Below are 22,816 nucleotides of genomic sequence, written 5' to 3'. Positions count from 1 at the left end.
TCTATATGATCTATGGAAAAGGTGAAGCTATGCTGAAAACACCTACTCTGTTTCTATAAAATTATGGCTGGTAGACACAAAGATTGTACTAAAGACACATCTACCTGCTTTAAAACAAGCTTAATTTTTCAGTAAACCTGCATCTTATCTGTCATGGCAACACAGAGCTAGAAAAAGATGCCATTCTTCGACAATTTCTAGCACATTTCATTGAAAAGGACAAAAAATGTGAGGGCAGTAGATGAGGTGGGAGTGGGAGAATTTGCGTGTTATTACTGTCAACAGTTAGGATTCTTGCTGACAGTGCTGGGATGAGAAAACGTGTAGGGGAGGGCTGGGAAGGAAGCCTCTTGCAGTTTGAAAGACACTGGTACAAAAAATAAAAAGTATTATAATCAATTGAAAATACAGTTTCTTCTTCCTCTCACTGGAAAAACTTTAGGGACTGCAGGCTTAATTGTGGGAAAGAGTTTCAGAATATTTCTCATGCAAGAAGGAAAATAACTTTTCTAGTAGACTACAGCAAAAAAAGGAGTGTTTCAAGTTGATACTGTGGCAGAGTGTGCAGCAGCCATAGACTGTATAAAACATGGACGTAGCCTCCGCGACATCACCTGTCTGTTCCTGAGACCGTGAAATGAAGCCAATCCACGGACGCTGACCATACAGTGTGTGCCGATGGCAAAATCAGTGTTTTAGACCTAAGCTGTTTTTGAACCAGCTTGTAAATATGCTTTTTAATGCTGTAAAAGTACGTTTTTATGGCTGGGTGTGTATGTGACTCCCAGTCATTCTACAGACAGCCTCAAGTGGATTCTCAATGAACTGCAACTTTTAGCACTTACAGATTGGCTTCATTTTTACTAACCTGATATTGCCCCTTGGCAGCATCACGTGTTTTAAAGGTCCCATATTATGCAAAAATCACTTTATTGAGTCTTTTAGTGAAATTTGTGGGTCTTTGGCTTTCCTCCCAGCCCACAAAATGTGATATTTAATAAAAAAACCTGTACTTAGTAGAGCTTGTGAATGTAAAATCCTGACCTAAAACAAGCTGTTTGGATTTTGGGTATTTGCGGATGTCAGCGATTCCCTTTTTTGACCAATCAGGAGCAAGTCTGACCTGATTGGTCCACCAGAGCAAATACCCCCCGAACCCCCCTCCCACTCCAGCTGCCATCACTGCTTTGTTTTTGGCTGTTAACAGCCACATAGTTCCATGCACAAGCTTCCCATCTTGGAAGAAGACAAGACTAAGTGGCTAGAGTTCATTTATCATGGAAATGTGCCAGCTACACTCAGTAAAACTGTGCATGTGTGTGCTAGTCTCTTTACGGCCGACTGCTTTTCCAACTTTGGACAGTACAACAGAGGACTAGCGAATAGACTGGTCCTGAATCCAGGCGCATTACCAACCATCCACCAACAAACCTCAGACCCTGGAAATGTGAGTATTTTAAATGCTGTGTGCTGTGGAGCAGATGTAAGAGCTTTTCCTCAGTGTTCCCCCTGACTCTGTGTTAGTTTCAGGATGCTAACTTTAGTTGCAGGTAGCCTGTTGTTTTAGCCTGTAATGTTACAATAAACAAACTTCACTGTTTTCTTAATATTGTACACTCGGAGCTCGTGGCACCGCTCTCAGTGACGCTGAAGAGCGGGGCGGTATCAGCGGTGGCTCATTTTCATATGAAGGTCATGCCCACTAAATCAGAGCGTTCTGAACAGAGGGGCTATGAGAGCCTGGAAACAATGCTGCTGTGCTTGATTTATTGGCATTTTGGACCAAAACATGTCACTACCATATCATGAAGACATCAATGATCCATATCAAACTGCAGAAAAGGAGCAGAATATGGGACCTTTAACCTTAACCAGGATGTAATATTACAGAACTTTAAATATTAGTCAAAGAACTTTCCACTTTTGTCTCTCTAACAAAGCACATAACTACCCGTAACCTTTGTTTTGACAGTTTAAAAACTCTTGTTAAATTCTTCCTGCTGCTATAAACGTCTCATCTCCGGATGTGGCTGTTTCCAAATAAAGGCTCTTTAATGATTCTATAAGAACTGACTTTTCTCGCAAATAATTTGTTGGGAATGATGTGTTTTAATTCTCTCAAAGCAACCCTCAACTGTTTCTAATAACTGTACAAGCTTCAATATTTATGGTCGCTCATTTTTACCATGAGTCCCAGCCACAGCCCGCCTCTTCCTGAACATTCCAGTACATGGCTGATATCAAAGCCCCATACAGCACAAAGAGAACCAGTGTAAGCAAGAAGAAGCATTGAAGGCTGCTGTTATCAGCTGACATCAAACTTGGAGAGGAAAGCTCTTGTTGTTGTCGTCCTCGGCCTCATTGTTTCCACCTCTGCCCCAACGCCTCATGTACAGGCAGTTCGTGTTTCCCTTCATCCAGTGTCTGTTTATCTTGTCTAGTTATGAGTTTCCTTAGGGACATATTTTGATATCAAGGTAATTCTTAACAGTTCTATTTGTATGTTTTTGTAAATTTTTTGTTACCTTTTAGCGAAGGTTTTCCCAGCATTTTTGAGGTTTTGTTTTGTTTTCATTTTCTTCATTCACCAGAGTAATTTGTGATTTTTTTGTTCTTACATTTTACTTCACAAAAGACCATTTTTGTTGCAACATTGATTTGCGTCCTTGGGTCCTTAAAAGTGGTTCTTGTCAACGTAGCTTCATATCAAGGTTGTTTTCTTCAGTGTTTTAACTATCACTGGATGTTTGTTCGCATTTGTTTTGTGTTTTGTGTCTTACTGGCAGGGAGTAATGTTTTCTGATAAATTTGCTGACATCACAAACAGTGTAAAACATGAGCACTGAAGAAATCCAAGCCTCAAAACAGAGTGCCTCCAAACAAGCCTAACAGATGTTAGTGGCTTTACTCACACAGCGCTCCAGGTACACTGCTTTTTAACAACAACAACAACAAAAAGGCAAACAGCATGTGTCCCAGCACGATCAATTTCTATAGTGGAGTATTTGGACTGAGGCCACTGGCCGGTGTTCATTCAAAAGTGAATCACAGAGTAATTTATTCTTCTCTTTCTGTGTGGTTTGGTGTATGTGTATGGTTAAGATGTAAACACCAATACAGCACGGTATAAGAAATGATTCGGTGCTGGTGGAGCTGGTGTGAAAGCCCTCTCCGTGGAGTTGAAAACAGTTTGATTGAAGCTGATCTTCATCAGGCTTTCTCACTGATCAGCAAAATGTCTCCAGCTCAGAACTGAAGCTGAGCCAAGCTCTTACCTCAGAGCCTCAGAGCATCAGGGCATTATCTGAATTAGCTGGAGATGCAGGCTGATAAGATGGATCAATATTTGCTGACTGCGCAATTATACGAGGAGAGCTGAATCAAGGCGTCTAAAAGCATCTTATTTTGTTTTTGCTTTTCTTCCTCTTCTGCTTTCCCATAATAACCCAAAAGTAAGCCATTCAGCAACTTAAAAGGCTTAAAAAATATGAATATGAATCACTTACTAGCTAATTGCTTGTGTCAAATTTTCACAAAATGAGTTAGTGCGGTGAAAAACTACTTTGTCTTCCACGTTTTTCTTTTTATGAAAAATCTTCCAGCTCTTACAGATTAATCTTGAGCAAAGCTGCTCAGCTGCATCTGTTATTGTATCCACAATGCATTTGTTCTAACCCATAATATTATTGAATTAGCCATCCAACTTCTCTTAAGACACTGTCTCTTCTGGGAAACGTCTCACTGTGAAGCCCCCCTACACACGCAGAGGGGAACTTTTAAAGAAGTAGTAACCATGGCAATGTTGTGCACTGCCTTGCAAGCCAAATACATAACAACACATCTAGAAACTCACAGAATAGCTTAACTTTTGTGCTATAATATCACATGTGCACCTGGGCACACAGTGGGCTGTAACCATGGCATTCTGATTAAGTGTGAGGTGGAGGGACTATTACTAATCCTCCTCCTTTGGGTGCTGAGAAGTCGGGTGACTCAGACATTAACAAGCACCGCGATACATGTTCATATAGTGTGCTGGAAGATGATATGATTTCTCTGTTACTAAGGAGATGGAAAGAAACTCAGACCAGCTCTCCAAAGAGCAGCAACACAACCAAATAAAGTATGAGCCACATTTTACCGTGACACCTTTGCAAAACAGAGGAGTGCCAATAATTAAAGCATACATCTGCTGTGTGTCTGTGGGTATGTGGGTGCAAAGCAGCATCTTCTCCACCTCAGGATCCCCTCTGAATTGGCTGTAGTAAACACAACTTGCCAGTGATCATACTGAAAGGTAAAACTGCAGCATTCGGAGATCAAAAGTGTTAGATACTTAATTTTCTATAGGTGAAATCCTATGCTACTACATGTCCTTTAATGTTTGGAATATAACATAAATACAGGCGGTCCACGTTACGAACAAGTTCCATTTCTACGACGTGTCGTAACCTGAAATTCCGATCCAGATACATGTATTACATTGATCCTGCTTTCATTTTTGTGTGCATTATGCAAAAAAGGTGACAATATCGAGAAAATTACGGAGCACAAACACAGACAATCTACACCATGACATGTCTCCAGACAAAGTGGACGATGCTGATGAGCACGTAGCTGTGTAGCTGTGTATTCATATGCGTCAAAAAGTAGTACACGTCGTAAGAGCTTACAAACAAAGTGGTGTAACTTCGAAACTGTCTCTATTTTCGTACATATTTATTGGCGTCCTAAAGTCAAAACAAAGACATAAGTCAAGAACCACTTAAGTTGAGGACCTCCTGTATAGACAATTTAAAGAGGGAGTGTTATGCTTCCTTGTGTTTTAACTCAAACATGAAGATCTTTATCAAGATCCTCGAAAAAATTGCTGAAATGTTGAGGCTTTCCTAACTGGTTCATGACACATTGGAAGAGTCCCTTGAACAGGCCTCCAAAAGGCTGGCCAATCAGAGGGAAGGGGCTAGTGATGCAAGAGTCTTAAAGACACAGCAGTGAACATGAAGTGTTCCAGACAGAGGCTAAAATAAGGTCTTCTAAAAGATCAGATTTTTCTTAAATCCATACATCTAATGACCTTATCCTGTACGTATAGTGCTCTCTGATTACAAGAAAGGAAATATAATGATATATAAGTAAAACAGCTCCAAGAGCAAGCTGTGAATTACACTAGATACAGGTTAACAAGATAACTGTTGAGCTTGTTTGTTTTCAAGTTACAATAGAGGCATTAATAGCAGTCTTTCATACCACCTGTCAACTCCTCACATGAGATTTTAAAGTTTATTAAAGGTAGATCGGCAGTGGTTATATAATTCATCTGAAAATTCCCAGACAATCACATTATGCAATCCCTACACCTTTCAATTTGTACAGTAGTGTTCACACGATATTGTTATACCAAACTGCCAGACTGCAACATTCTCACACATCATTTATACTGTCTCACTGGTACAGCATCAATAATGAATTCTCAAAGACGCAAAAAAAAAAAAAACAACTTAAATCCTTTCCATTCACATCTTTCAAAAGCCAAAAGTATGGTACGCTGGCTAGAAAAGACGCACTACAATAGGCGTTTCCTTGGATCATCCGATCAATCCCAGTAGCCCCTTTCAGATTGACACCAGTTATTTTGGGGCTTACTACCAGCTCGCTGTGGTTTCTTCTTAGAGGCCAAATAGTGAGAATTATTAGAAGTAGTCTCCCTGATGTCATCAGTCTGTTTCTGAGACAGATGTTTAAAGCAACTCGGCTGGTGCTGCCATACAGGAAATGACGCTGAGTTAGAGTCTCCACACTAACAGCTATAGGGTACCCATCAATCACATGAGCTGAGCTGTGCCTCTGATTGGGCGAACTTGCAATCATAAAAAACCTTCTAAACTGCAAAATGAGAAAAGAATTCACCCCATACAGTGTGTGCTGATAGTAAAACAGCGATTCAGACTGTAGACGCTTTTTATACCAGGATGTAAATATGTTAATTTCTTCTTGTTTATGTGACTTCCGGAGCTAGCCTCAAGTGGACTCTCTAGAGCTGAAAGCTAATTCAGCACTTGTCTCATATTTCTAGACCAGAGGTTGCAACTTGGTCATAATGTGCACATTTGCATTTGGGGTAGTCTTTTCTATTGTGTTATTGCTCATGTATAAAGCTTCATAAAATAAGTAATTTAGTTCTACATGGCATTAAAATAAAGAATGCCAAAATAATTCAACACACTTTACACAACAGCAGTGAATGAGACATCTAGATAGGATAGGAGAGGAGGCAAACACAGAAACAGTATTTCACCAACAGAAAAAAAAAAAAAAACTCATCTGAGCATTCCAACAGCTTTCTGTTGATCAAATCAAATATCCCATTTGACAGAGATGACACTGCCCGTGTCCCTAACAGGAGGCTTGCTTTGAACACCTGGGGTTGACCAGTCTGTTTAGCCCTATTGTGGATTACCAGTCGAGCAGAAATGATCCACATTCTCTGCATTTCTCACCTTGCTCTGAGAGTATAGTAGTAGAAAAATTCCTTCTGTACGACACAATACTTCTTTAAAATAAGGTCATATCTTACACACCTTCGAGTCTTCTGCTTTCTCTGCCTGATGTGCTCACATATCCTTTCTGACTGTTTAGCAGGTGACCGACAATAAGACTGGCAGAAGTCAAACACTGTGACAGAAATCTGGAGCAAATAGCCCACATGTAATGCTTTAAAAGTCAAGTTTACGCCTTAGACGGTTTCTATTTGTCATACTTTTACGCTTTTACGTTTATCCAATGCGTTCAAGATCGCGTTATTGTTATAATAGACTCTACGTGAGTTTCATATTTTAACTTACTTGATATCTTGGCATTGGTCTGCTGATTTGTATCTGAGTGTGGTATTTTCATAGCATTGAACACATCACAGTAGGCTAAACATGTTATAACGCGGGAAAAAATGTTCATATGTATCTAATTAAAAGTTACAAACCTCATTGGTAATAATGCTACATTATTTACAATCGCAATGTAGCATGTAACTAGGATTTTCTACACCTTACTTTTAGGTTGTACGGATACAGTTTGCACACCTTAGTTTTTCGTCTGAATTCAGAAAATAAATTACCTGCGTATCGCCTCGTGCCCCTTAAGGGGCACGAGGCGATACGCAGGTAATTTAAAGCAAAGTATCATCTTTGCGACCCAGTTCTCTGTTCAGTCGTCTTTACAATACTCCACACGAAAACTTGGTCAAAACTTGTTCGACTGACACTTCACTTCACAGCCAGTTGTTTTTCCGTAACTCTAGCCCAACACAGCGGTGTTAAAGACATAAAATCTCTCACCTGCAGGACACCGTGATTTCAACTTTAGTGGCAGGAATAGACGCGTTGAGTGGGTCGAAGTCGCCGATAGTCGCCATGTTCAGGAAACTGTTGTTCATCCTGTCAAAAAGAGTGTTTATCTTTCCCTTTCCCCCTGCTCTGAGGTCCAGCCTCTTTTTACAACCGAGGAAAGAGGACAGCGAGAAACTGTGTGTACGCCTCCTCCGTGAGAAGTGGATCAAAGGTGCCAGAGAAAGGGAGCACAAGACCGAGAGATGTGATGTCACTTCTCCCTCTCTCCTCCCCTGAGCCTGTGGAGAATTTCGATTTTTTCTTTTCACCGCTCTTTCTTTTTTTTTTTCTTTTTTGCCTCGAAGCCATTTCTTCTCAATTCAGTTCAGTAATATTCTGCACAACTCAATTATTCCTGGGAAGTCCCCGGAAGTGCTAACTGTGATCAGTTTCAGCGAGAAAACAGCATTATGTGGAGGAGTATGGTTTGGGGTTGGGGGTAGGCAATTACGCACTTCTTTTGCCCTCAATGCTGTCATTCACACAATTTCAATTCAGCTGAATTTCGGTCATTGCAGTGCAGGCTGTTGGCTGTAAAAAGCTTCCTCATGACTGAACTGAAAGCGAGAGGAGGCCTGTGTCAGAATGTGATTTTGGCAACATGAGCTTTAGATTAGGGCTATTCGCTGCATGGAGATCCTTGTATTCAAAGGAAGATCTTATCAGGGCTAAATGATTTATCAGGACAAAGGGTATTTCTTTACCCTTTGAGCCCATCAAATGTATTAGTACAGAGGTTATTGTACCAACCAGGGGCGATTTTAGGATTTGATTCTTAGGGGGGCTTAGCCCCACAGTGATTGCATGTGGAAAGTTTGTTGCAAGTGTTTGAACGTACCCTTTAACCATTCATTCACTCAATAATTAAAATGGCATACAGTATATTTTACAATGAAATTTCTATTTACAACAATAATACTTAAACCTCAGAAAAGCACTCAGAGAGCACAGACCTCCTCCAAGCATTTTGTGATTGTCACCAACACTTTAGTCCTTCTTTAATGTTATACTCCCTTTCAGCAGACTGTCTGCTACAATTTGGTATAAGTTGCAGGTTTGTACGATAATTTGTTACCTGACAGTGTTGAAAATTATGATGACCCACTACATATTTCATATTCTGGATCTTGCCAGGATACGGATTGTACTTTTACATCTGTCAGAAATTGATAAAAGATGATAAAGAAACGTTAAAAAAAATCCAGGATCCAGACGGTGATCCCGATCACCTCCAAAATTGAATCACTTCTTCCTTATCCCATTTTGAACATTTCCTGATAATTTCATCAAGATCTGTTTGTCACTTTTTGAGTTGTGTTGTTCACAGACAAACTCCAAAAAACATAACCTCCTTGGCAGAGGCAAAAAAAAAAATGTTTTGCAAAACACAACATTGAATATAATAAAGGATGGAGAAAGCTGTAATCAAAAGATTATTGACGTTATAGTAATGAATGTTAAAAGTTATATTATGGACCTTTGACATAGAACAGAGTTGGCCTTATGTAAAGCTCTACTATTGGTCTTGCATCAGCCAAAGGTCTCAAAAATGAAAGGCAGTTAAGTCATAGGAGGTCATGACGATCACTAACCAACCATCAGAATTGGAAATTGCACATTTCCTTTAAGAGTGTCACAGGCTTAGTGGTGTGTGGTTTGCACTGAGGACTTACATCTGCTGGACTTATATGGATAGAGGAGTTTGCTTGTGTTTTGGCTTATGCAAGTTTCCAAAATTCATGAATGCATGATGTGTATATGTGTTTGTTTCCAAAAGCATCAGCTTAAAAGTAAAAAAAAAAGTTTAATATTTGAAGAAGAGTTCCAAAAAATAACACAACCCTTCCCCTGTGTTTGTGTGTGTGTGTGTGTGTGTGTGTGTGTGTGTGTGTGTGTGTGTGTGTGTGTGTGTGTGTGTGTGTGTGTGTGTGTGTGTTTTCTCTTAATAGCTGCCGGTGGTTTGGATTCACAGTGTTAGCGATGAAGAAGGGGAGCCCTTCAACAGCCCACAGCCCACAGAGGCCAAGCCGCTGCAGGTAAAAGGGAAAGTTTCAACTGACGACTTCTGTGTAATCATCATGTGAAGGTGATGTGGTCAGAGGAACCTAAAAATGACGCATCTCAGTATTACTCAGTGTTTACTGGAAACCATTTCTCTAAATATAGCCTGCAAACCATGTACCTGGAAATAGCTTTATTACACACACATACACACAGGGACACAGAAGATGTGGGAAAAACCATCAGGGCTTATCACGGCAAACACTGCAGCATCCAGCATCCACGTGGTTAATGGGAAGTTCAAACTGCTGCGAGGAAGTTCAAGTAAATTTGGTCTTTTTTTAGACCAGATTATGAGCGCTATGGATGTGAAAGATTTTTTGTTTGTTTAAGAAAACAAACATCCTGCATACTTAAAACAGTGTCTGCCCTCACTTTCATCACAGTCATTAATATTAATTGTAGCCTATTTCATTCTTTCATCCATTCATTTCTGATAACTGACAGGGGCTGGCAGTAAATAATCGATTCGCATGACATTAGGCCAACAAGAAAAAGAAGAAGAAAAAAGGCTCTTTAATAACACAAGTACAAAATCCAAACTTCAGTAAAGAATCTGGAAGCCTGGTGGTCAAAATGGAAAAAAAAAACTCATACTTTGACAACAAGGTTGATGACAAGGTTGGCAAACTAAAGGGGGAAGAGAACCTTTATATTGGAGGTACTGGGACACAGGAGGAAAGAACGAAGGCAGAGTATGATAATCCTGACAACGGAAAAACACCAGGGTAGGAAGAAGGGGTGACCTGCAAAAAAGAGAGGAGACGTGACAAAATAAAACCAGATGTGACAAACATGAAACACAAGACTGCTGTTAATAGGTACAATCTTAACGATGCTGTGAGGAGGATCTGTTTTAATTGCACCCCGGAGTCTGCGCACACTGTCGTAAATTACTTTTAGCGAGGCGTGCATTTGTTTTGGAATTAAATAGAGATTGGATAAAAACTAATTTTCTTCGTTCAAGACAACTTTTTACTGGATACAAAGCGCAGAGGTAAGGTATCAGCACAGTTACGTAGCTCTATGGTTTGAAATGTGACATCAAGCAAACATTGTAGCAGCCGGCTATATGTTAGCAACATCAGCAGCCCAGGGCTCCAACGTATCTGTTGGCTAACATGACAACAAGTAAACACTGTCAGTTTGTAACTAGTTTAGTCGCCGTTTATATTCAGTGTAGTGCTCTAAGACATGTCTGTAATGTGTAATATACTGGTTAGCTATGTCCTGCCAGTCATCTACCAAGCAGAGCTAACGTAACCTCACTCTTCATTTTATTGATAGACTCTCAAGTTTGAACAGACCACTGCAGAATAACTGTTGACTGTGGGTTGGAATGAACAATATCACAAACAGTTTAGCCCCTGTGTTATAGAGTGATACAGCCCGAGCTAAAGGCTAATTAGCTGTATCACCCTCCTGTTCAGCTTTCTTCTGCTCTTCTGTCCTTTTTCTGTCTGACAGTTAGGCTCCAGTGTCCACCATCGCTAAAAAATTAGTCATAGAAATCGTTTTCAGCAGAGAAAAACACAGATGTCTGTGTTTTATCTCACTAAACTTTGTCAGCTGGCGTGGTGTTGGCATGACCTGACCTGGAAGCTAAGAAGTCGCAATTCAAAATAATAAAGAGACTTTTTCAAGACCACTTTCAAACTCCTCACAGCCCCTTTAATATAACTGACAAGATATGACAATACCATCACCAACCCTTCACAGAAAGATCTGTGAGGATCTGATTAGTATGAATTTTAAGGCTTTACTTAATCAAATACAGCTGTATTAAAAACTGATGAAAATGTCTTGATTTCAGAGCGTAACACATTAATGTGTAAGGATAATAAACACAAGGCATTCAGCATTTGCCAAGAAATACTCAACAACATTAAGAGTAGCAAACAAGTAAACTAAATGTAAAAATGGTCGTACTCGGCAACCAGAAAGACCAGTTGGTTTAAACACGCGAGTCACTCTTCCTAAAGTCATCTTGACTAATTTTCTGATTGCCAACCATGTTGTCTCTTCTAAACAAAGGTTTCCAGGAAAGCCTTGATACTTGACTGTTGATAATGCACTCAAATGGAGAGAGTCTCCATTTTCAAATTATCTAATCATTCAAATACACCCTGCAATGCTTCTTGTCCTCTGCTTAGAGTTTACCTCTGATCATTATTATATGAAAACTACAGCTGAGCCATAAGATTCAGCACAATGTTAATTCTTCAAAGGCACTGCACTCCAATTTCATGCTAAAATGCATTAGCAGCATATTAAACATGTCCTTCCCAATCTGTTGTCCAAGATAGCTGAGATAGTGTGAGAGCAGGTTGATTTCTGTAGCCGCGTTAAGAGAGCAGGCGGCAGCATCACGGCTCATCAGTTCTGGTCATAAAGCGGTGGTGTAGGTATTTTTAGCCTGAGGATTCTCTCTCAGACACGGGAGCTGAGGTGGTGAATATTGACCCTATCCTCCTGAGCCTCATTGCCACTGAGATAAACGTCTTTAACTACCTCTTGGCTGGCATTGCCTTTTTTCACCCCCTGCTTATCTCTTCCTTCTTTCCAGCTCAATTTTTTTTCTTTTTTATCAGTGGCACAGATTTTCCAACAACAAACCTATCTTTCATTTTTATATGCATGCAGAAAAAGAAAAAAAAATGGAGCTAAACATTTTTAAAACACGTGTAAAGGCAATAGCTCACTGAACTTCAAAACCTATGAACAGATAATGGAAATTATGCATTTTTCTAACATTTCATTGCAAATGTAAAACACTGAGATTAATGAGACCACATTTTTCCTCAAAGTGATTTTTGATGAATGATGTATGTAGTATGTTTTTGTAATTTGACACTATAATGTTTTTCCATTTGGCTAATCCCTGCTAATCCACTGTCACAGGTTTTAGCAATGTCTAGGCAAAATGATAACACTGCAGTATGGATACAGCCTTCTCAAAATACAATACCTTGGTGCTGGGTAATTCTTGTCCTGGACCAGCTCTTAGGTATCCTGCTTCAACTACCCTTGATCAACAAGCTCTTCTCTTCTTCTGTCGCTCCATTCGAATGTATAATATCCAAATTATACAAGTCACCAACTTTTTATTTTTCCTTTTGTAAAGGGATTTTCTTCTCTGATCATCATTGGTTCTTTTTGCTGCAGCTTTGGACCAACTTAATTTATTGTCAAAATTCAAAGGTGTGCTAGGGGGCCCCCGGTGGCCCAGTTATTGAAAAACACTTACTAAACTGCTCCTGTAGGTGCCAAAACTTGAGTACCCTCTTGTGTAGAAAAAAAAGGTACTAAAATGCCCTTAGCAAAAAAAAAAAAAAAAAAAAAAAAAAAGACAGTCCTCTTCAGTGGTGAGAATGTGCCATATATGCCTTTTATTTTTGTTCGCCCCTGCCCTTGAAAAGACTGCGCACGCCACTGTAAGCATTAGTCATACTTTCGTCACAATCAATCAATAAAATACTTTGCAGGTATTGTTAATCTTATACAGACATATTTAAATATATATGTATATACACATAAATATGTTTATATGTTTATACATATATATTTATATTTCCTCCCCAATCAAAACCTCCTTGGCGAAAGTAATAACATGCTAAAATTCAAACCCTAGGAATAAGTAATGCCTTCTTCCCTGAAACACGTGTTGCTTTTTCATTTCTGCAAAAAGAACTGGAAGGATAAGAATAATCGTGCATCACTTACATGTGTAGGTGTTAATTACTGGTTATAAAGTGGTTCTTGTATGAGAAATGTATCCATTGCAACAGTATGTATCAAAAGATAAGTGCAAAATAGCGCACAGAGGGGAACGCGAGGCAGCCACAAGTCAGTGTTGATCCTGTGAAGCCAATTAACACTATGCAGTGCTGAGTTGAGATGAACATTAAATATTGATTGTTTCATCAGTGTTCACATAAATTTGTGTCTCAATGGGAGTTTCTTACCCTTTTTCTGCTCATCTGTCTCTGTCAGTGCTGCTTCAGAGTGAAGCATAAGAAAATGTGTTACTGCTTTAAATAGGAAATGAAGGGATGAAATGAGATGGATGCTGATCTGGTGAACAATAGGGATTCAGGAGACTTTTAATTTCTTTGAGCTGCTGTATCAGGTTTCACAATAAGGTTGTTCAGTTTGTTTCAGGACTGAATCTTTCAGATTAACACTGAGATTCTTGCAAATGTAAAAATGTAAGAAAATGTAAAAACCTACCTGCAAGTTTTCAGGTAATAAAATCAAAGACTACTGCTCGCACTATGTTATTTCACAGTACTACCACCAAGTGGCCAACACACATTAATACACTGAAAAAAAAAAGAAAAGAAAGAGAACTTAAGACATGGTTTTGAAGTTTAATTTCACAGATTTTTTGAATCACTTGATATTCTGTACAAAATAGCAAAAAGGAAGCTAACAGCTGTTGTTTGTGTTTTAGAGCAAGATTTACAGTAAAAGTTCAAAAAGCTATTTTATGATCGAAGCACTTTGACTTTACTGTTTGTTATAAATAAGGAATGATTGCATCTTTGGGGGTCAAATAGAGTTTTTTTTTCTCATAACTGGTAAATTTGCCATTTGTTTTAAAGTGAGTGTGATGAGGGGAAAACTCAGATCTCTAGTTTCTAAAATGCTAAATGTTTTGAGTGCAACAGTTTCTTCCGCTGATCTGAGCATATTTAAAACTAAACCAATGATACAACACGGTTCAACGTTTTGTGATACAACAGCTTATGATAAATGAGTCACCTGTCCTTTGAAATAAGGAGTAGTCCATGTTTGTCATGCTGTGAATCTGCAGCCACAGCCCACACAGAAGAATTTGTTACAGGCACTAAAAATACTGCTTTGATAAAGGAGGAATCCATCCAATAAATTATGTGCAGTTCATTGTCCGTGATGTTTAATCTGTATTTCAGAGGCCATGAGAGGAAGACACAACAAGCAAGATCAAAAAATCCAGGATAAAATAAATAAATATGACCATTTACATCATTCAAAATGCTGAATGATTTTTGATATGCTGTGCAGTTTACATCATGAAGAACAGCAGAGGTAAGTAGAAATATACACGGAAACAAAACAAGGACGTCGTATCATTTGGAGTGAAAAACACCCACGGACACACATCTTTCAGGAACAGATGCCTTTTTAAAATAACATGATTACAAGGTGCTTATTTTCATTTCATGAATGATTCTCATTCACATTTTTCCAGATTAATTACTGGTTTAAACACTTGTTTAAACAGTCTTTTCCATACTTCATTTTAAAACGTGGTGAGCAGACAGAGGATAAACATTTAAGTTTATGAAGAAATGTCCTTGAAATGGTAAAGTGAGATACCTAAAATACAGGTCAGAGAAACTCCAGCAGAGTGTGTGGACAGAGAGGTAAAACAGCTCAGCAGAGAAATCTACAAAGACAAAAGGTCACAGTGTTTCACTCAGTTTGTACGTAAAACAGAGACAACAATGCTGTTTGATTAAAGGAAATACAATGACACCTCCATGTTATCGGACTGTATCTATATGTAACAGGTTTAACTGTTGGCTAACCTGGACAATTCTGCTGTTATCAAAAACAAAAAGTTGGGTTTTTAACATGTTCAACTACCTGCAAGGTTATTTCACACCAACAATTTAAAAAACTCAACATATTTAAAAAAGGGGTAAGACTTTACAACAACCATCATTTACAAAGGGTAAATAAAGGCAAAATATAATTAACCAATATTATTATAAAGTTGTATTATTAAAGGATTATGACCTTCATCCAACTTTATAATCCAAATAATGTGAAAAGATATGTTATACTATAATAATATTTACAAACCATGGACAAATGTCTAGTCTATGTGTCTCTGTAATGTTTATGGATGATTTCTAAACCATATCAAGGTTTATAAATCATTTGGTCATCGGTAACAAACACTAAAAGTGTATGAAACTGTGTAATGTTTGCAGCAATAAACTGTTAGCATAAAATCAGTTGTAGCATGACACATCATTAGCAAACATTAGCTATAATTTAATTGTCTGCCAACAGTAAATTATCAACTAATGGTGAATTAACTATCTATTTACCCTTATTTACTCTTCACAGGTGACGATTATTGTAAAGTCTTACCAGAAAAAAAGTAGCATTCTTTGCTAGCATGCTAGTTAAGGCTAGAGGGTGAATGCTAATTCAAAAGAGTTTTTCTTAACTGTCTGCTAAGTAATCCACAAATTATATTTTCTTAGGTTAGTTGACATTAGTTTAACTTTTTTTTGGCTAAAGCTAGCCTTACTGAAGCAGTATCTGTAGTGTGGAGTTTTTCAGAGAGTTATCCATGATTTCAAAGAAGAAATACTGGTCAGTAGCTAATTGTAGAACATTAACTTAAGCCTGAAACATAACGAGGAACGAAAGTCATGAAAAAACAGTTTGAACCTTTTCTGAAGAATGCAGTTTGTTTCGTTCCAGCTGAGGATTTGGCAGTAGCAGCTGAGTAATAAACCATATGCAAATTTCAGCAGTTATAAGGTCATTGGTTACTAAGAACACACACCACACACACCCACACATACACACACTCAGTGTGACCTAACAGGAAAAACAAACATATCGTGGCAAAAACACTGCAAAAACGTAGCGACTGCTGGTGAGAAGGGGACCTCCAGGTCTTGGGACACTGAACCTTTCACCATTTTCAGTTTTGATGGACAGTAATTGGTGTAAGGATGCAAGACACTGGAAACCTTCTTTTATTTTTGTCACAGCGGCCCAGCAGCTCAGACAAACGTCTCTGTGTGCATAGAAGGAATCCATGTTGTCTTGTACAGAACTGAAGAGGAATGTTGAAGCACAGCAGAGGATCATGATCTGTTTATGTAGTTTATCTCTCATTTTGTTTTTGTGACAGTTCAGTGGAGCTTTATCCATAGCAGGGCTCTTGTTGCGCTCCACTGGGTACCTCAGATAATCCAGTGTGATTTGTCTTGATTGACTGAAAGTTCATCAGTAATGAGCAAAGTAATCAATAAGGCCAGGTAAACAATCCAGGTGTAGCAGAGGTAAAAGAAATCTGGTGTCAGTAGAGTCCTTCCTCCAGAGATCCTTTTGCTTCCCATATCTTTACAGTGCGGTCGCTGCAAAAACCAGACACACAGAAAAACTTTCACCACATGAATTTTTTTCTGACTTTGCAGAATCAACTAAATTATTAATGTGACAGAAAACTAATTTGACATTAGTGATTAAAAAAACACATTGCAAGCAGATCATTTCTTTTCTTTGTGACTCACTCTGAAGCAGTAAACAGCTGGCTGCTGTTGGTAACAAGCCCGTTGATGGGACTGTCGTGTCCACGAAGTTCGCCGAGCGGTGTCAGTGACTTGGTGTGCCAGAGACGCAGGAGCCCTCCTCTGCATCCGCTGAGCAGGACCGGATAGCCTGGTACCAAACCCAGAGCACTGACCCAGTCTGCCTCTGTGTTGACTGACTGCTAAATGAAACAACAGCCAGTGAGTTAAAGATTGTTCAAGAAAATACGCAAGTTCTTTAACTCGTAATTTGAAATCTAAAAGGAAGAATTATGGCTCTCCATGATGCAGTTCTTGCTGTTAGGGTATAGGTTAGCATACCTGTAGCAGTTGTTTGCTTGCTAAATCCCACTTCTTGATGCAGCAGTCTCTGGAGCTGCTGTAGAAAGTGTCTCCATGCAGAGCCAGAGCCTCGACGCCATCCTGATGAGCAGGATCAAACATGTGGCTGGAGGTAATACTTCCCTGAACGCCCTCAGCCACCTCAAACATCTATGAAACAAACACAGGTGTTACATTCAATCCCTGAGTGCTAAACTGTATAAATTGTCATAACGCAGAGGTGAGATCATGTATTTGGTTTGGTATCTCCCTCGTACTTTGATATGATGATCTTTTGAGCCAGTGATGACCACATCTTGTCCACTACCCAGTTTGTCAACCGTTAGACACATGACAGGTCCCAAATGACCAGTCAGCTTACCCGTGGACACAAACCTGAAGAAAGGAATCAACAAAATAAGAGATGAGCAGTCATGAGCTGATCATCTGTGCAAAACTTTACACTCCTCTGTGTTTGAACTTACTTGCGGAGATCCCACATTCGCACAGCGTTTCCAGCAGCAGCGTACAGGAAGGAGCCGTTGGGGTTGAGAGCGATCTGGTTAATCTGACTCTCTCCTGGTGGGATCGACAAACTCCTGGCAGATGAACAGTCCCCTGAACCCTCCTGACCTGAAGACCTGGTATTGACAAAAATAATGTAAAATTCAGTTGGAAGCATTATACTTAATATGTTAATAAGGAGGCAAAAAAGAAAAGTGTCTTACGTTAGTGTGTGGATGCATTTGGCAGAGTCTCGGATGTCCCAGACTTTTATATACGCCGTGGAAACAGTGAAGACGAGACTGGAAGTGTACCTTAAACAAAAATTAAACAACATAAAAAAGAAAATCAAAACAGTTTTCATTAAGAGCACCCCAAAATTGGCTTATAGATTGTATTGATGATGTTTTGAGCCATCATAAACTGTTACCTGACAGAAACAACACTGCTGGGATGATCTGTGAGGGACATGATCTCCTGGCCAGTGACTAAGTTCCAGACTTTACACGTACGATCTAAAAGCAAACACAGTGAAGACATTCTTTACCTTCACCTCTGAATGTGGAAATTTTTCAATTTGTATTGGCAACAATTAAGTTTTTCAATTTACCTTTGGAGCCTGTGAAGAGCAGATCATCAGTAGCATCAACACAGAGGACAGGTTTGGTGTGCCCCTCTGCTACGTAAACACACTGAAGTTTGGCTGCTTTGCTGTTCTTTGGGGCTGTCACGGGGTTAATCACGCCTCTGCAAGACACAAAAAAGTAGTTAAAGAGGGAGTGTTGTACTTTCTTTTTTAATTTTTATTCTACACCATCCCTCTTGTTCCCTCATAGTCGCTTGAGATGTAGACGGCTTAAAAACTTCCTTATTTTTCTCACACTTGTGTTGTCAAAAATGTTGCTTCAGCCTTTCTAAAAAGTTTTGTTATAGCTGCTGTTTCTTTAAGGCTCTGTGCTACTCAAACCCTCCTCCCTCTGATTGGCCCTCAGAGCACTGTCAGGGGCACAGCTATGAGTATGCTGTTGTTTTGAAGATAAAGACCCCATGGAGATCTCATTTTAGGTCCTAAAACAGTCAAATTTGAGCAGTTTATGGACAAGTTCAGAGATTTTTACAACATATGAATACGTAAAGCATTGTTCAAGCATTGTTACTTGTATGGGAGCGCATGGTACCCCCTCTTTAAAGCTCTACTGTGTGAGACTTGGTAAATTATATTTATGCAGCGCTTTAGTCTTCTGAGGACCCAAAGCACTTAAATAAATCCATTCACATACAGGTACCAGCTATCAGAGGTAGTTTGAGGTTAAGCTTCTTACCCATGGGCACATCAGCACCTGGTATCAAACTCCTACAACTTTGGATTGTGAGACTACCTACTCTGCCACTGAGCCACAGCTACCTTGATTAGCATTATGGTTTTTTGAAAGACATTAAAAATGCTACCAAATGGAAAAACCATTACATTTGTTATTAAAAGTGGAAAGTGAAGAAAAGATCACTACCTGTGGCTTTCAAAAACAGGAGAATCATCCAACCTGTATAAAAGAAAGAAACAAAAAAAAAGAAAGTGAACATTTTTTCACTCAACTTAGACAACAAAGACAGAAAACAATGGAATGCATATCCACTACATTTGTCTTGATTGTTGATTTTATGGTTTTATTTTAAGCATGGAGGTATTTTTAGATCCATTCAGACACAAACATGGGCATCATCACATTTTTCTTGAGTTTTTTGTGTTCAAAAGTTGCCGTAGAGTACACTATACCAGCCAATCAGCCATATTATGCTCTGCTCCTGAATGTCTCACACTGCTTCTCACTTACACTGCTTTATAGTCGCTGCCTTTAGTCTTAGCCTCTCCTGTACTTGGGGTACTTGGTGTGAATGTGGGCGCTGGAATGTGGGTCGCTGTGGCTCCTCTTTCTTGCAACTTCCTTCGGGCTAAAGGGGACCGCTCCAATTGTTTCCGCTCAGTCCCTGTAGGTGATCTGGATCCAGAGCTGCACATGTCAAAAGGGAAAGGAGTTATTTTTTACTTCTGATTTTAAGGACCTTTGATTTGTAAAATGTGGACCAAATATAAACAGATTAAAATTTAGAGCCATGACTCTCTGGGATGAGCTTTACAGAAATGTTCCTCTACTAGAATAATTATTTAACATTTAAAAACATGAAAAAAAACCCTAACACTTACAGGCCAACTGGCCTGGCAGACAGTGCAGATGGTGAAACAGCTTGCTCCAAGTCCGGGGTTTGACCAAGCACGTGACCCCTCATGTCTCCTGGCCCTTCCAGGCGCTCTGAGATGGCCAGCATCGGGCCCGGGAACTCTCCTGTTGGGGATTCACATGACACATCTCCACTGCTGGCATACAGGAGCTCCATCTGGGTGGTGGTCCGCCTGCGAGCCTGTGGGAGAAAAATTTTGGCCCAATGTTGAATTGACTCACAAATCAATGGAGCAGTTGGTAATCAGTTTAAGTCCTTTAAATAACCCATCACGGGACAGAAAAATAGCATTAGAGAGGGTAAAACAGGACACAAAGAGTTTTATTTTAGTGACGTGCACAGTGTTGTAATAGACTGGGATGCACAGAACGTTACCTTGCTTCGTGGTCTGGTTTCACCACACAACTTCATCAGATCAGATGCCAGGGTGCTGAAACACAGTCAAGATTTGTAATTAGGTACACCTTATACATGCTTAAAGTAGACAGTTTTAAACATTTATAGCTTATAACATGAGCAAATTATCACTAGTTATTCTAATAACTTATAATTAATGTATTACACAGCTTGATACTGATCAAAGGTTAACTTGTGCAGCCCTGTCCCTCATGTCCACATTTGCATCCCCATCGTCACCATTTACGCCAGGGGTGGCCAACCTGTGGCTCGCGAGCTGCATGTGGCTCTTTGCCTTTCGGTGTGCGGCTCTTCGATCCGTTCATAAAAAATTATTTATAAAGTTATGAGTAGCGGTGTGCTGATCAATCCAAAATATTGATATATTGATGCCAACATTGGGTTCAGTGTTGATAAATATTTGGGTGTACAGATTGATACTTAAGTTTCAGTTTCTTTTCTCTAGAATGAATTCAAACACACTAACAAACACAATAAATCTCGCTTTGAAAATTGGAAACGTATTGATTTTCATTTTATGTCATTTTGTTTATGCTTCAGAGGTAGTGCATTTGTAAGACCCTGTGTGTGACGTGGCTCTTCGTAGTACTGCGGTAATTTTTGTGGCTCTTGGTCTCTGACTGGTTGGCCACCCCTGATTTACACCATGTTCGTACACCGGTGACAAAGGCTGTCAGGGGAAAACAATTTTTGTTGAGTTAGATCTGGCAGCTGTTTTCAACTAATTTTTGGGTGCAGAATCCAAAACTGATCTCAGTTTTTCTCTGTCATGTCAAGTTTTTGAGCTATAGGATCGACTGCAATGTTAATTTAACACTAATACTATTGTGTTTTTACAGAGGATATGGCTACTGGAGGAGCTACAGGAGCAGACATGATCTGGAACAAAGTAAATATATACCTTTGTAAGTAACACTAAGATTGAAGAGTTGCAAGCTTTGAAAACTAAAAAACGGCATAAAACAAAATAGAACTTACTACAGTATGCCCATGGTTAAAAGGATAAGAGAAAAGCAGTACATATCATCTTAGTTCCTACTATGCTAGCTTTCCGTTTGCAGGTATTGATAGTATTGATCTACTGGGAGCTGCACACACCTCTCACTACACTGTCTCAATTGTGACTGCACAAACAAGTAGCTGCAGATGAGTCCAAACGTAATCAGCTGGCAAGTCTTACTACAGCTAAACAGTGGAGTTTGCTTATCTGGAGGGTAAACTGTGGAAGAAAACTGACTGCAGTTTTGTAATCAGCATGACAATTGAAGATTTACTCAGCATAAAAATCTAACTCAACAGATTTTTTTTTCAATTGTTCCCCAGTGTAATTTTATCCCATTCACAGACCAATGGCACAGCACTGGAAACAGTTCAAGGTTAAGTGTCTTGCCCAAGGACACTTTGGCATGTGGACTGCCAGACATGGCATTGAACCCCAACCCTTTTTGTTTGTCAGACTTTGAACTGTACCAGCTACAGCTGCCCACACACCACGTCATTGTGGTGGAATCCAGTCATTGAGTTAAACACATTTTTAGCTTTTACCTGCCCTCTGTGGCCGGACTGGGAGGAGACTCATCACCACTGCTGTCGTCTCCATTCTCTGCAGAGTAAAACACTTCAAGTCAACTAGTGCAGAAAACAACATTTATCACTGCACTTACAAAAAAGCATAACAACTTGACTGCACAGGATAACTGCTGACAGCAAATTTCATTAAAGCATCAGGAAGACAACATTCATCCACTACTTACTGCACAACACTTATTACAGCTTCAGCAGATCATAACAGGGTCAGAATTTAAACAGGGCAACTTTATAATACAACAGGGGAATTGGGAGTTATTAGTGAAATGCGACAGGGAGCTACATTAAATGGATATTTGTCCTTTAGTTGGGGAAAGCATCAGAGGAAGTAACACAAACAGAGAAACTGCTGATGCACAAAAAACTGGAGCGTTGACTCCGACTGCAGCTCGACTCATTTCTGCTGTTAAATAACCAGGTGACTGGTATTTGCTTGCAGGTGGGGTTACAGAGGAAACTTACATCATGCTCATGGCAGAGTTACTCCAGCTGAATTAGTTTTTAATAGAAGGACTAATGATGCATACTAAAAGATTTATAAGTCTTCCAATTATCATTGTTATTTTTCATGCCTGAAAGAAAAAAAATTCACCAACATGGATTTATCATTTACTTCACAATAACCATCACCTACACTTTTACAGTCTTTTCTAAAAAAAAAAAAAAAAAAGGAAGATTCCCCTCCAAAAAAATCAAGATTTGGGAAAGAATTTTTTTTAAAAAATTTATTTATATGTAAATATCTCTTGAACTGAAGTAAAATTCTTTGAAAATCTTTTAGAGTGCATCTGCCTTTCTGTCCCAAACACAGCCACATTGCTATGCATCCCATACTCACCTGGTGACAGGTAACCTAACTCTGATATTACAACAACACAAACAAACAAAACAAATCAAAATCAGAATCAATAAAAGATGGGAAGGAGGCTACACTGTATTTTAGAGGCTCACTTTTTGTTTCTTAAGAGGATCCAATAGAAG

At 39.3% G+C, this 22,816-nt stretch overlaps 2 protein-coding genes across 4 annotated transcripts in view; both read right to left on the bottom strand.

Annotated features, from left to right (window-relative positions):
- The window catches only part of LOC141810508 (copine-8), a 72,270-nt gene extending 64,726 nt beyond the window's left edge, over positions 1-7,544 (bottom strand). Inside the window, exon 1 of the mRNA XM_074698123.1 lies at positions 7,335-7,544. Coding sequence (XP_074554224.1) covers positions 7,335-7,432 — 98 coding nt within the window. The 5' untranslated portion in view covers positions 7,433-7,544. The remainder of the gene's footprint in view (positions 1-7,334) is intronic.
- Positions 7,545-13,795: 6,251 nt separating this feature from the next.
- LOC141810446 (kinesin-like protein KIF21A) overlaps positions 13,796-22,816 on the bottom strand; it is a 40,223-nt gene continuing 31,202 nt past the window's right edge. Inside the window, exons 24-37 of one of the 3 annotated variants that reach the window (XM_074698000.1) lie at positions 22,674-22,694; positions 21,794-21,851; positions 20,207-20,261; positions 19,797-20,011; positions 19,426-19,602; positions 19,102-19,134; positions 18,204-18,340; positions 18,024-18,108; positions 17,818-17,907; positions 17,575-17,730; positions 17,368-17,485; positions 17,090-17,260; positions 16,751-16,950; positions 13,796-16,594 (exon numbers count right to left, since the gene is read on the bottom strand). In XM_074698000.1, the coding sequence (XP_074554101.1) occupies positions 16,537-16,594; positions 16,751-16,950; positions 17,090-17,260; positions 17,368-17,485; positions 17,575-17,730; positions 17,818-17,907; positions 18,024-18,108; positions 18,204-18,340; positions 19,102-19,134; positions 19,426-19,602; positions 19,797-20,011; positions 20,207-20,261; positions 21,794-21,851; positions 22,674-22,694 (1,574 nt within the window). In that variant the 3' untranslated portion in view covers positions 13,796-16,536. The remainder of the gene's footprint in view (positions 16,595-16,750; positions 16,951-17,089; positions 17,261-17,367; positions 17,486-17,574; positions 17,731-17,817; positions 17,908-18,023; positions 18,109-18,203; positions 18,341-19,101; positions 19,135-19,425; positions 19,603-19,796; positions 20,012-20,206; positions 20,262-21,793; positions 21,852-22,673; positions 22,695-22,816) is intronic. The other 2 variants (XM_074698002.1, XM_074698001.1) reach the window with 2 other exon arrangements.

The sequence above is a fragment of the Halichoeres trimaculatus genome, unplaced genomic scaffold, assembly GCF_033239565.1.
Source record: "Halichoeres trimaculatus isolate MK-OKI-2021-1 unplaced genomic scaffold, fHalTri1.1 fHalTri1_scaffold_21, whole genome shotgun sequence".
In the NCBI taxonomy this organism is placed as follows: Eukaryota; Metazoa; Chordata; class Actinopteri; order Labriformes; family Labridae; genus Halichoeres; species Halichoeres trimaculatus.
The sequence above is the reverse complement of the archived record's forward strand: the minus strand, read 5'-3'. Positions and strand labels throughout refer to the sequence as shown.